At 51.2% G+C, this 12,219-nt stretch overlaps 1 protein-coding gene across 1 annotated transcript in view; it reads left to right on the top strand.

Moving 5' to 3' along the window:
* Positions 1–12,219, top strand: part of LOC115115346 (cGMP-dependent 3',5'-cyclic phosphodiesterase-like) — an 88,594-nt gene that overhangs the window by 23,988 nt on the left and 52,387 nt on the right. The window contains exon 4 of the mRNA XM_065024043.1: positions 10,227–10,336. Within this exon, the coding sequence (XP_064880115.1) occupies positions 10,227–10,336 (110 nt within the window). The remainder of the gene's footprint in view (positions 1–10,226; positions 10,337–12,219) is intronic.

Here is a 12,219-nt window from a genome sequence, read left to right as displayed (position 1 = left end):
TCTGTGTATGGGTGTTCTAATGTCCCCCCTCTGTGTATGGGTGTTCTAATGTCCCCCCTCTGTGTATGGGTGCTGTTCTAATGTCCCCCCTCTGTGTATGGGTGGTGTTCTAATGTCCCCCTCTGTGTATGGGTGCTGTGCTAATGTCCCCCTCCGTGTATGGGTGCTGTTCCAATGTCCCCCCTCTGTGTATGGGTGCTGTTCTAATGTCCCCCATCTGTGTATATGTGTTGTTCTAATGTTCCCCCTCTGTGTATGGGTGCTGTTCTAATGTCCCCTCTGTGTATGGGTGCTGTTCTAATGTCCCCCCCTCTGTGTATGGGTGCTGTTCTAATGTCCCCCATCTGTGTATGGGTGCTGTTCTAATGTCCCCCATCTGTGTATGGGTGTTTTAATGTCCCCTCTGTGTATGGGTGTTCTAATGTCCCCCCTCTGTGTATGGGTGCTGTTCTAATGTCCCCCCTCTGTGTATGGGTGCTGTTCTAATGTCCCCCTCTGTGTATGGGGTGTTCTGTCCCCCTCTGTGTATGGTGTGTTCTAATGTCCCCCTCTGTGTATGGGTGTGTTCTAATGTCCCCCTCTGTGTATGGGGTTCTAATGTGTTCTAATGTCCCCCTCTGTGTATGGGTGTTCTAATGTCCCCCTCTGTGTATGGGTGTTCTAACATCCCCCCTCTGTGTATGGGTGTTCTAATGTCCCCCCTCTGTGTATGGGTGTTCTAATGTCCCCCCTCTGTATATGGGTGTTCTAATGTCCCCCTCTGTGTATGGGTGTTCTAATGTCCCCCTCTGTGTATGGGTGTTCTAATGTCCCCCCTCTGTGTATGGGTGTTCTAATGTCCCCCTCTGTGTATGGGTGTTCTAATGTCCCCCTCTGTGTATGGGTGTTCTAATGTCCCCCTCTGTGTATGGGTGTTCTAATGTCCCCCTCTGTGTATGGGTGTTCTAATGTCCCCCTCTGTGTATGGGTGCTGTTCTAATGTCCCCCTCTGTGTATGGGTGTTCTAACATCCCCCTCTGTATATGGTGTTCTAATGTCCCCTCTGTGTATGGGTGTTCTAATGTCCCCCTCTGTGTATGGGTGTTCTAATGTCCCCCCTCTGTGTATGGGTGCTGTTCTAATGTCCCCCCTCTGTGTATGGGTGGTGTTCTAATGTCCCCCTCTGTGTATGGGTGCTGTGCTAATGTCCCCTCCTGTGTATGGGTGCTGTTCCAATGTCCCCCTCTGTGTATGGGTGCTGTTCTAATGTCCCCATCTGTGTATATGTGTTGTTCTAATGTTCCCCCTCTGTGTATGGGTGCTGTTCTAATGTCCCCTCTGTGTATGGGTGCTGTTCTAATGTCCCCCCCCCCTCTGTGTATGGGTGCTGTTCTAATGTCCCCCATCTGTGTATGGGTGCTGTTCTAATGTCCCCCATCTGTGTATGGGTGTTTTAATGTCCCCTCTGTGTATGGGTGTTCTAATGTCCCCCCTCTGTGTATGGGTGTTCTAATGTCCCCCCTCTGTATATGGGTGTTCTAATGTCCCCCTCTGTGTATGGGTGTTCTAACATCCCCCCTCTGTGTATGGGTGTTCTAACATCCCCCCTCTGTGTATGGGTGTTCTAATGTCCCCCCTCTGTATATGGGTGTTCTAATGTCCCCCCTCTGTGTATGGGTGTTCTAATGTCCCCCTCTGTGTATGGGTGTTCTAACGTCCCCCTCTGTGTATGGGTGTTCTAACATCCCCCCTCTGTGTATGGGTGTTCTAATATCCCCCCTCTGTGTATGGGTGTTCTAACGTCCCCCCTCTGTATATGGGTGTTCTAATGTCCCCCCTCTGTGTATGGGTGCTGTTCTAATGTCCCCCCTCTGTGTATGGGTGTTCTAACATCCCCCTCTGTGTATGGGTGTTCTAATGTCCCCCTCTGTATATGGGTGTTCTAATGTCCCCCTCTGTGTATGGGTGCTGTTCTAATGTCCCCCCTCTGTGTATGTGCTGTTCTAACATCCCCCCTCTGTATATGGGTGTTCTAATGTCCCCCCTCTGTGTATGGGTGTTCTAATGTCCCCCTCTGTGTATGGGTGTTCTAATGTCCCCCTCTGTGTATGGGTGCTGTTCTAATGTCCCCCTCTGTGTATGGGTGGTGTTCTAATGTCCCCCTCTGTGTATGGGTGCTGTGCTAATGTCCCCCTCTGTGTATGGGTGCTGTTCCAATGTCCCCCTCTGTGTATGGGTGCTGTTCTAATGTCCCCCCATCTGTGTATATGTGTTGTTCTAATGTTCCCCCTCTGTGTATGGGTGCTGTTCTAATGTCCCCTCTGTGTATGGGTGCTGTTCTAATGTCCCCCCCCTCTGTGTATGGGTGCTGTTCTAATGTCCCCCATCTGTGTATGGGTGTTCTAATGTCCCCCTCTGTGTATGGGTGTTCTAATGTCCCCTCTGTGTATGGGTGTTCTAATGTCCCCCCTCTGTGTATGGGTGTTCTAATGTCCCCCTCTGTATATGGGTGTTCTAATGTCCCCCTCTGTGTATGGGTGTTCTAACATCCCCCTCTGTGTATGGGTGTTCTAACATCCCCCTCTGTGTATGGGTGTTCTAATGTCCCCCCTCTGTATATGGGTGTTCTAATGTCCCCCCTCTGTGTATGGGTACTGTTCTAATGTCCCCCCTCTGTGTATGGGTGTTCTAACGTCCCCCCTCTGTGTATGGGTGTTCTAACATCCCCCTCTGTGTATGGGTGTTCTAATATCCCCCTCTGTGTATGGGTGTTCTAACGTCCCCCTCTGTATATGGGTGTTCTAATGTCCCCCTCTGTGTATGGGTGCTGTTCTAATGTCCCCCTCTGTGTATGGGTGTTCTAACATCCCCCTCTGTGTATGGGTGTTCTAATGTCCCCCTCTGTATATGGGTGTTCTAATGTCCCCCTCTGTGTATGGGTGCTGTTCTAATGTCCCCCTCTGTGTATGGGTGTTCTAACATCCCCCTCTGTATATGGGTGTTCTAATGTCCCCCTCTGTGTATGGGTGTTCTAATGTCCCCCTCTGTGTATGGGTGTTCTAATGTCCCCCTCTGTGTATGGGTGCTGTTCTAATGTCCCCCTCTGTGTATGGGTGGTGTTCTAATGTCCCCCTCTGTGTATGGGTGCTGTGCTAATGTCCCCCTCCGTGTATGGGTGCTGTTCCAATGTCCCCTCTGTGTATGGGTGCTGTTCTAATGTCCCCCATCTGTGTATATGTGTTGTTCTAATGTCCCCCTCTGTGTATGGGTGCTGTTCTAATGTCCCCCCTCTGTGTATGGGTGGTGTTCTAATGTCCCCCCTCTGTGTATGGGTGCTAATGTCCCCCTCTGTGTATGGGTGCTGTTCCAATGTCCCCCTCTGTGTATGGGTGCTGTTCTAATGTTCCCCCTCTGTGTATGGGTGCTGTTCTAATGTCCCCTCTGTGTATGGGTGCTGTTCTAATGTCCCCCCTCTGTGTATGGGTGCTGTTCTAATGTCCCCCATCTGTGTATGGGTGCTGTTCTAATGTCCCCCATCTGTGTATGGGTGTTTTAATGTCCCCCTCTGTGTATGGGTGTTCTAATGTCCCCCTCTGTGTATGGGTGCTGTTCCAATATCCCCTCTGTGTATGGGTGCTGTTCTAATGTCCCCCTCTGTGTATGGGTGCTGTTCTAATGCCCCCTCTGTGTATGGGTGCTGTTCTAATGTCCCTCCACTGTGTATGGGTGCTGTTCTAATGTCCCCCTCTGTGTATGGGTGCTGTTCTAATGTCCCCCTCTGTGTATGGGTGTTCTAACATCCCCCCTCTGTGTATGGGTGTTCTAATGTCCCCCCTCTGTGTATGGGTGTTCTAATGTCCCCCTCTGTGTATGGGTGCTGTTCTAATGTCCCCCTCTGTGTATGGGTGTTCTAACATCCCCCTCTGTGTATGGGTGTTCTAACGTCCCCCCCCTGTGTATGGGTGTTCTATTGTCCCCCCTCTGTGTATGGGTGTTCTAATGTCCCCCCTCTGTGTATGGGTGTTCTAATGTCACCCCTCTGTGTATGGGTATTCTAATGTCCCCCCTCTGTGTATGGGTGTTCTAATGTCCCCCTCTGTGTATGGGTGCTGTTCTAATGTCCCCTCTGTGTATGGGTGTTCTAACATCCCCCTCTGTGTATGGGTGTTCTAACGTCCCCCCTGTGTATGGGTGTTCTATTGTCCCCCCTCTGTGTATGGGTGTTCTAATGTCACCCCTCTGTGTATGGGTGCTGTTCTAATGTCCCCCCTCTGTGTATGGGTGCTGTTCTAATGTCCCCCCTCTGTGTATGGGTGCTGTTCTAATGTCCCCCTCTGTGTATGGGTGCTGTTCCAATGTCCCCCTCTGTGTATGGGTGCTGTTCTAATGTCACCCATCTGTGTATATGTGCTGTTCTAATGTTCCCCTCTGTGTATGGGTGCTGTTCTAATGTCCCCCTCTGTGTATGGGTGCTGTTATAATGTCCCCCATCTGTGTATATGTGCTGTTCTAATGTTCCCCCTCTATGTATGGGTGCTGTTCTAATGTCCCCTCGGTGTATGGGTGCTGTTATAATGTCCCCCCTCTGTGTATGGGTGCTGTTCTAATGTCCCCCATCTGTGTATGGGTGCTGTTCTAATGTCCCCCCTCTGTGTATGGGTGTTCTAACATCCCCCCTCTGTGTATGGGTGTTCTAATGTCCCCCCTCTGTGTATGGGCGCTGTTCTAATGTCCCCCCTCTGTGTATGGGTGTTCTAACATCCCCCCTCTGTGTATGGGTGTTCTAACGTCCCCCTCTGTGTATGGGTGTTCTATTGTCCCCCCTCTGTGTATGGGTGTTCTAATGTCCCCCCTCTGTGTATGGGTGTTCTAACGTCCCCCTCTGTGTATGGGTGTTCTATTGTCCCCCCTCTGTGTATGGGTGTTCTAATGTCCCCCCTCTGTGTATGGGTGCTGTTCTAATGTCCCCCCTCTGTGTATGGGTGCTGTTCTAATGTCCCCCCTCTGTGTATGGGTGCTGTTCTAATGTCCCCCCTCTGTGTATGGGTGCTGTTCCAATGTCCCCCCTCTGTGTATGGGTGCTGTTCTAATGTCCCCCATCTGTGTATATGTGCTGTTCTAATGTTCCCCCTCTGTGTATGGGTGCTGTTCTAATGTCCCCTCTGTGTATGGGTGCTGTTATAATGTCCCCCATCTGTGTATATGTGCTGTTCTAATGTTCCCCCTCTGTGTATGGGTGCTGTTCTAATGTCCCCTCTGTGTATGGGTGCTGTTATAATGTCCCCCTCTGTGTATGGGTGCTGTTCTAATGTCCCCCATCTGTGTATGGGTGCTGTTCTAATGTCCCCCCTCTGTGTATGGGTGTTCTAACATCCCCCCTCTGTGTATGGGTGTTCTAATGTCCCCCCTCTGTGTATGGGCGCTGTTCTAATGTCCCCCCTCTGTGTATGGGTGTTCTAATGTCCCCCCTCTGTGTATGGGTGTTCTAATGTCCCCCCTCTGTGTATGGGTGCTGTTCTAATGTCCCCCTCTGTGTATGGGTGTTCTATTGTCCCCCCTCTGTGTATGGGTGTTCTAATGTTCCCCCTCTGTGTATGGGTGCTGTTCTAATGTCCCCTCTGTGTATGGGTGCTGTTATAATGTCCCCCATCTGTGTATATGTGCTGTTCTAATGTTCCCCCTCTGTGTATGGGTGCTGTTCTAATGTCCCCTCTGTGTATGGGTGCTGTTATAATGTCCCCCCCTCTGTGTATGGGTGCTGTTCTAATGTCCCCCATCTGTGTATGGGTGCTGTTCTAATGTCCCCCCTCTGTGTATGGGTGTTCTAACATCCCCCCTCTGTGTATGGGTGTTCTAATGTCCCCCCTCTGTATATGGGTGTTCTAATGTCCCCCTCTGTGTATGGGTGTTCTAACATCCCCCCTCTGTGTATGGGTGTTCTAATGTCCCCCCTCTGTGTATGGGTGTTCTAATGTCCCCCTCTGTGTATGGGTGTTCTAATGTCCCCCTCTGTGTATGGGTGTTCTAATGTCCCCCTCTGTGTATGGGTGTTCTAACATCCCCCCTCTGTGTATGGGTGTTCTAATGTCCCCCTCTGTGTATGGGTGTTCTAACATCCCCCTCTGTGTATGGGTGTTCTAATGTCCCCCCTCTGTATATGGGTGTTCTAATGTCCCCCTCTGTGTATGGGTGTTCTAACATCCCCCCTCTGTGTATGGGTGTTCTAACATCCCCCCTCTGTGTATGGGTGTTCTAATGTCCCCCCTCTGTATATGGGTGTTCTAATGTCCCCCCTCTGTGTATGGGTACTGTTCTAATGTCCCCCCTCTGTGTATGGGTGTTCTAACGTCCCCCCTCTGTGTATGGGTGTTCTAACATCCCCCCTCTGTGTATGGGTGTTCTAATATCCCCCCTCTGTGTATGGGTGTTCTAACGTCCCCCCTCTGTATATGGGTGTTCTAATGTCCCCCCTCTGTGTATGGGTGCTGTTCTAATGTCCCCCCTCTGTGTATGGGTGTTCTAACATCCCCCCTCTGTGTATGGGTGTTCTAATGTCCCCCCTCTGTATATGGGTGTTCTAATGTCCCCCCTCTGTGTATGGGTGCTGTTCTAATGTCCCCCCTCTGTGTATGGGTGTTCTAACATCCCCCCTCTGTATATGGGTGTTCTAATGTCCCCCCTCTGTGTATGGGTGTTCTAATGTCCCCCCTCTGTGTATGGGTGTTCTAATGTCCCCCCTCTGTGTATGGGTGCTGTTCTAATGTCCCCCCTCTGTGTATGGGTGGTGTTCTAATGTCCCCCCTCTGTGTATGGGTGCTGTGCTAATGTCCCCCCTCCGTGTATGGGTGCTGTTCCAATGTCCCCCCTCTGTGTATGGGTGCTGTTCTAATGTCCCCCATCTGTGTATATGTGTTGTTCTAATGTTCCCCCTCTGTGTATGGGTGCTGTTCTAATGTCCCCTCTGTGTATGGGTGCTGTTCTAATGTCCCCCCCTCTGTGTATGGGTGCTGTTCTAATGTCCCCCATCTGTGTATGGGTGCTGTTCTAATGTCCCCCATCTGTGTATGGGTGTTTTAATGTCCCCTCTGTGTATGGGTGTTCTAATGTCCCCCCTCTGTGTATGGGTGCTGTTCCAATATCCCCCCTCTGTGTATGGGTGCTGTTCTAATGTCCCCCCTCTGTGTATGGGTGCTGTTCTAATGCCCCCCCTCTGTGTATGGGTGCTGTTCTAATGTCCCTCCACTGTGTATGGGTGCTGTTCTAATGTCCCCCTCTGTGTATGGGTGCTGTTCTAATGTCCCCCTCTGTGTATGGGTGTTCTAACATCCCCCCTCTGTGTATGGGTGTTCTAATGTCCCCCCTCTGTGTATGGGTGTTCTAATGTCCCCCCTCTGTGTATGGGTGCTGTTCTAATGTCCCCCTCTGTGTATGGGTGTTCTAACATCCCCTCTGTGTATGGGTGTTCTAACGTCCCCCTGTGTATGGGTGTTCTATTGTCCCCCTCTGTGTATGGGTGTTCTAATGTCCCCCCTCTGTGTATGGGTGTTCTAATGTCACCCCTCTGTGTATGGGTATTCTAATGTCCCCCCTCTGTGTATGGGTGTTCTAATGTCCCCCCTCTGTGTATGGGTGCTGTTCTAATGTCCCCCTCTGTGTATGGGTGTTCTAACATCCCCCCTCTGTGTATGGGTGTTCTAACGTCCCCCCCTGTGTATGGGTGTTCTATTGTCCCCCCTCTGTGTATGGGTGTTCTAATGTCACCCCTCTGTGTATGGGTGCTGTTCTAATGTCCCCCCTCTGTGTATGGGTGCTGTTCTAATGTCCCCCCTCTGTGTATGGGTGCTGTTCTAATGTCCCCCTCTGTGTATGGGTGCTGTTCCAATGTCCCCCCTCTGTGTATGGGTGCTGTTCTAATGTCACCCATCTGTGTATATGTGCTGTTCTAATGTTCCCCCTCTGTGTATGGGTGCTGTTCTAATGTCCCCTCTGTGTATGGGTGCTGTTATAATGTCCCCCATCTGTGTATATGTGCTGTTCTAATGTTCCCCCTCTATGTATGGGTGCTGTTCTAATGTCCCCTCGGTGTATGGGTGCTGTTATAATGTCCCCCCCTCTGTGTATGGGTGCTGTTCTAATGTCCCCCATCTGTGTATGGGTGCTGTTCTAATGTCCCCCCTCTGTGTATGGGTGTTCTAACATCCCCCCTCTGTGTATGGGTGTTCTAATGTCCCCCCTCTGTGTATGGGCGCTGTTCTAATGTCCCCCCTCTGTGTATGGGTGTTCTAACATCCCCCCTCTGTGTATGGGTGTTCTAACGTCCCCCCTCTGTGTATGGGTGTTCTATTGTCCCCCCTCTGTGTATGGGTGTTCTAATGTCCCCCCTCTGTGTATGGGTGTTCTAACGTCCCCCTCTGTGTATGGGTGTTCTATTGTCCCCCCTCTGTGTATGGGTGTTCTAATGTCCCCCTCTGTGTATGGGTGCTGTTCTAATGTCCCCCTCTGTGTATGGGTGCTGTTCTAATGTCCCCCTCTGTGTATGGGTGCTGTTCTAATGTCCCCCTCTGTGTATGGGTGCTGTTCCAATGTCCCCCTCTGTGTATGGGTGCTGTTCTAATGTCCCCATCTGTGTATATGTGCTGTTCTAATGTTCCCCCTCTGTGTATGGGTGCTGTTCTAATGTCCCCTCTGTGTATGGGTGCTGTTATAATGTCCCCCATCTGTGTATATGTGCTGTTCTAATGTTCCCCCTCTGTGTATGGGTGCTGTTCTAATGTCCCCTCTGTGTATGGGTGCTGTTATAATGTCCCCCCCTCTGTGTATGGGTGCTGTTCTAATGTCCCCATCTGTGTATGGGTGCTGTTCTAATGTCCCCCTCTGTGTATGGGTGTTCTAACATCCCCCTCTGTGTATGGGTGTTCTAATGTCCCCCTCTGTGTATGGGCGCTGTTCTAATGTCCCCCTCTGTGTATGGGTGTTCTAATGTCCCCCTCTGTGTATGGGTGTTCTAATGTCCCCCTCTGTGTATGGGTGCTGTTCTAATGTCCCCCTCTGTGTATGGGTGTTCTATTGTCCCCCTCTGTGTATGGGTGTTCTAATGTTCCCCCTCTGTGTATGGGTGCTGTTCTAATGTCCCCTCTGTGTATGGGTGCTGTTATAATGTCCCCCATCTGTGTATATGTGCTGTTCTAATGTTCCCCCTCTGTGTATGGGTGCTGTTCTAATGTCCCCTCTGTGTATGGGTGCTGTTATAATGTCCCCCTCTGTGTATGGGTGCTGTTCTAATGTCCCCCATCTGTGTATGGGTGCTGTTCTAATGTCCCCCCTCTGTGTATGGGTGTTCTAACATCCCCCCTCTGTGTATGGGTGTTCTAATGTCCCCCCTCTGTGTATGGGCGCTGTTCTAATGTCCCCCCTCTGTGTATGGGTGTTCTAATGTCCCCCCTCTGTGTATGGGTGTTCTAACATCCCCCCTCTGTGTATGGGTGCTGTTCTAATGTCCCCCTCTGTGTATGGGTGTTCTAATGTCCCCCCTCTGTGTATGGGTGTTCTAATGTCCCCCCTCTGTGTATGGGTGTTCTAATGTCCCCCCTCTGTGTATGGGTGCTGTTCTAATGTCCCCCTCTGTGTATGGGTGTTCTAATGTCCCCCCTCTGTGTATGGGTGCTGTTCTAATGTCCCCCTCTGTGTATGGGTGTTCTAATGTCCCCCCTCTGTGTATGGGTGTTCTAACATCCCCCCTCTGTGTATGGGTGTTCTAATGTCCCCCTCTGTGTATGGGTGTTTTAATGTCCCCCCTCTGTGTATGGGTGTTCTAATGTCCCCCCTCTGTGTATGGGTGTTCTAATGTCCCCCCTCTGTGTATGGGTGTTCTAATGTCCCCCCTCTGTGTATGGGTGTTCTAATGTCCCCCCTTTGTGTATGGGTGTTCTAATGTCCCCCCTCTGTGTATGGGTGTTCTAACATCCCCCCTCTGTGTATGGGTGTTCTAACGTCCCCCCTCTGTGTATGGGTGTTCTAATGTCCCCCCTCTGTGTATGGGTGTTCTAATATCCCCCCTCTGTGTATGGGTGTTCTAATGTCCCCCCTCTGTGTATGGGTGCTGTTCTAATGTCCCCCCTCTGTGTATGGGTGTTCTAATGTCCCCCCTCTGTGTATGGGTGTTCTAATGTCCCCCCTCTGTGTATGGGTGTTCTAATGTCCCCCCTCTGTGTATGGGTGTTCTAATGTCACCCCTCTGTGTTTCTCAGGGATATGGTGGGTCAGTTGAAGAGGTGTGTGTGTGCCGGTCTACCTCCCTCAGAGATGCATGAGAAACACAGGAGCAGCCTTGCAGCACCCCTCCCACCCCACAGACGAGGTCTGTCTCTCTTTCTGTGTGTCGGTGTGTCTGTGTGTCTGTGTGCTTACGTTTGTGCGTGTAAGCTTTCACACTGTCAAGCAGTGAGGCTGGTTGGGGATGAGCAGAGAAGGAGGGTGTGGAGGTGTCAGAGGAGGGTGTGGAGGTGTCAGAGGAGGGTGTGGAGGTGTCAGAGGAGGGTGTGGAGGTGTCAGAGGAGGGTGTGGAGGTGTCAGAGAGGTGTCAGAGGAGGGTGTGGAGGTGTCAGAGGAGGAGGAGGGTGTGGAGTTGTCAGAGGAAGAGGAGGGTGTGGAGGTGTCAGAGGAGGAGGGTGTGGAGGTGTCAGAGGAGGAGGGTGTGGAGGTGTCAGAGGAAGAGGAGGGTGTGGAGGTGTCAGAGGAGGAGGGTGTGGAGGTGTCAGAGGAAGAGGAAGAGGAGGGTGTGGAGGTATCAGAGGAGGAGGAGGGTGTGGAGGTGTCAGAGGAAGAGGAGGGTGTGGAGGTGTCAGAGGAGGAGGAGGGTGTGGAGGTGTCAGAGGAGGAGGAGGGTGTGGAGGTGTCAGAGGAAGAGGAAGAGGAGGGTGTGGAGGTATCAGAGGAGGAGGAGGGTGTGGAGGTGTCAGAGGAAGAGGAGGGTGTGGAGGTGTCAGAGGAGGAGGAGGGTGTGGAGGTGTCAGAGGAAGAAAGGATGAAGAGAAAATAGGGAACAAGAGATTATTACGGATGGAGCTGTGGAACAACATGGGAGCAAGAGAGAGGGAATGTTCGAGAGAGAGAGAGAGAGAGAGAGGGAATGTTCGAGAGAGAGAGAGAGAGAGGGAATGTTCGAGAGAGAGAGAGAGAGAGAGAGAGAGAGAGAGAGAGAGAGAGAGAGAGAGAGGGAATGTTCGAGAGAGAGAGAGAGAGAGAGAGAGGGAATGTTCGAGAGAGAGAGAGAGAGAGAGAGAGGGAATGTTCGAGAGAGAGAGAGAGAGAGAGAGAGAGAGAGAGAGAGAGAGAGAGGGAATGTTCGAGAGAGAGAGAGAGAGAGAGAGAGAGAGGGAATGTTCGAGAGAGAGAGAGAGAGAGGGAATGTTCGAGAGAGAGAGAGAGAGAGAGGGAATGTTCGAGAGAGAGAGCGAGAGAGAGAGAGAGAGAGAGGGAATGTTCGAGAGAGAGAGAGGGAATGTTCGAGAGAGAGAGAGAGAGAGAGAGAGAGAGAGAGAGGGAATGTTCGAGAGAGAGAGAGAGAGAGAGAGAGAGAGAGAGGGAATGTTCGAGAGAGAGAGAGGGAATGTTCGAGAGAGAGAGCGAGAGAGAGAGAGAGAGAGAGAGAGGGAATGTTCGAGAGAGAGAGAGAGAGAGAGAGAGAGAGAGGGAATGTTCGAGAGAGAGAGCGAGAGAGAGAGAGAGAGGGAATGTTCGAGAGAGAGAGGGAATGTTCGAGAGAGAGAGCGAGAGAGAGAGAGAGAGAGAGAGAGGGAATGTTAGAGAGAGAGAGCGAGAGAGAGAGAGAGAGAGAGGGAATGTTCGAGAGAGAGAGCGAGAGAGAGAGAGAGAGGGAATGTTCGAGAGAGAGGGGGATAAGGAGAGGGAGATGAAAATGGACCAGCAGAGAGAGGGAGGCTCAAATGAAACAACAGAATCTAATGTTACATTAGATCTCACTCTCTCTCTCTTTCTCTTTCTCTCTCTCTCTCTCTCTCTCTCTCTCTCTCTCTCTCTCGCTCTCTCTCTCGCTCTCTCTCGCTCTCTCTCTCTCACTCTCTCTCTCTTGCGCTCTCTCTCTCTCGCTCGCTCTCTCTCTCTCTGTCTATCTCTCTCACTCTCTCGCTCTCTCGCTCTCTCTCTCTCTCTCTCTCTCTCTCTCGCGCTCTCTCTCTCACTCTCTCTCTCTCTCTCGCGCTCTCTCTCTCTCTCGCGCGC

Source organism: Oncorhynchus nerka, linkage group LG11 (assembly GCF_034236695.1).
Source record: "Oncorhynchus nerka isolate Pitt River linkage group LG11, Oner_Uvic_2.0, whole genome shotgun sequence".
Lineage (NCBI taxonomy): Eukaryota > Metazoa > Chordata > Actinopteri > Salmoniformes > Salmonidae > Oncorhynchus > Oncorhynchus nerka.
Note: the sequence above shows the minus strand (reverse complement) of the source record. Positions and strands in the feature narration are given on the sequence as shown.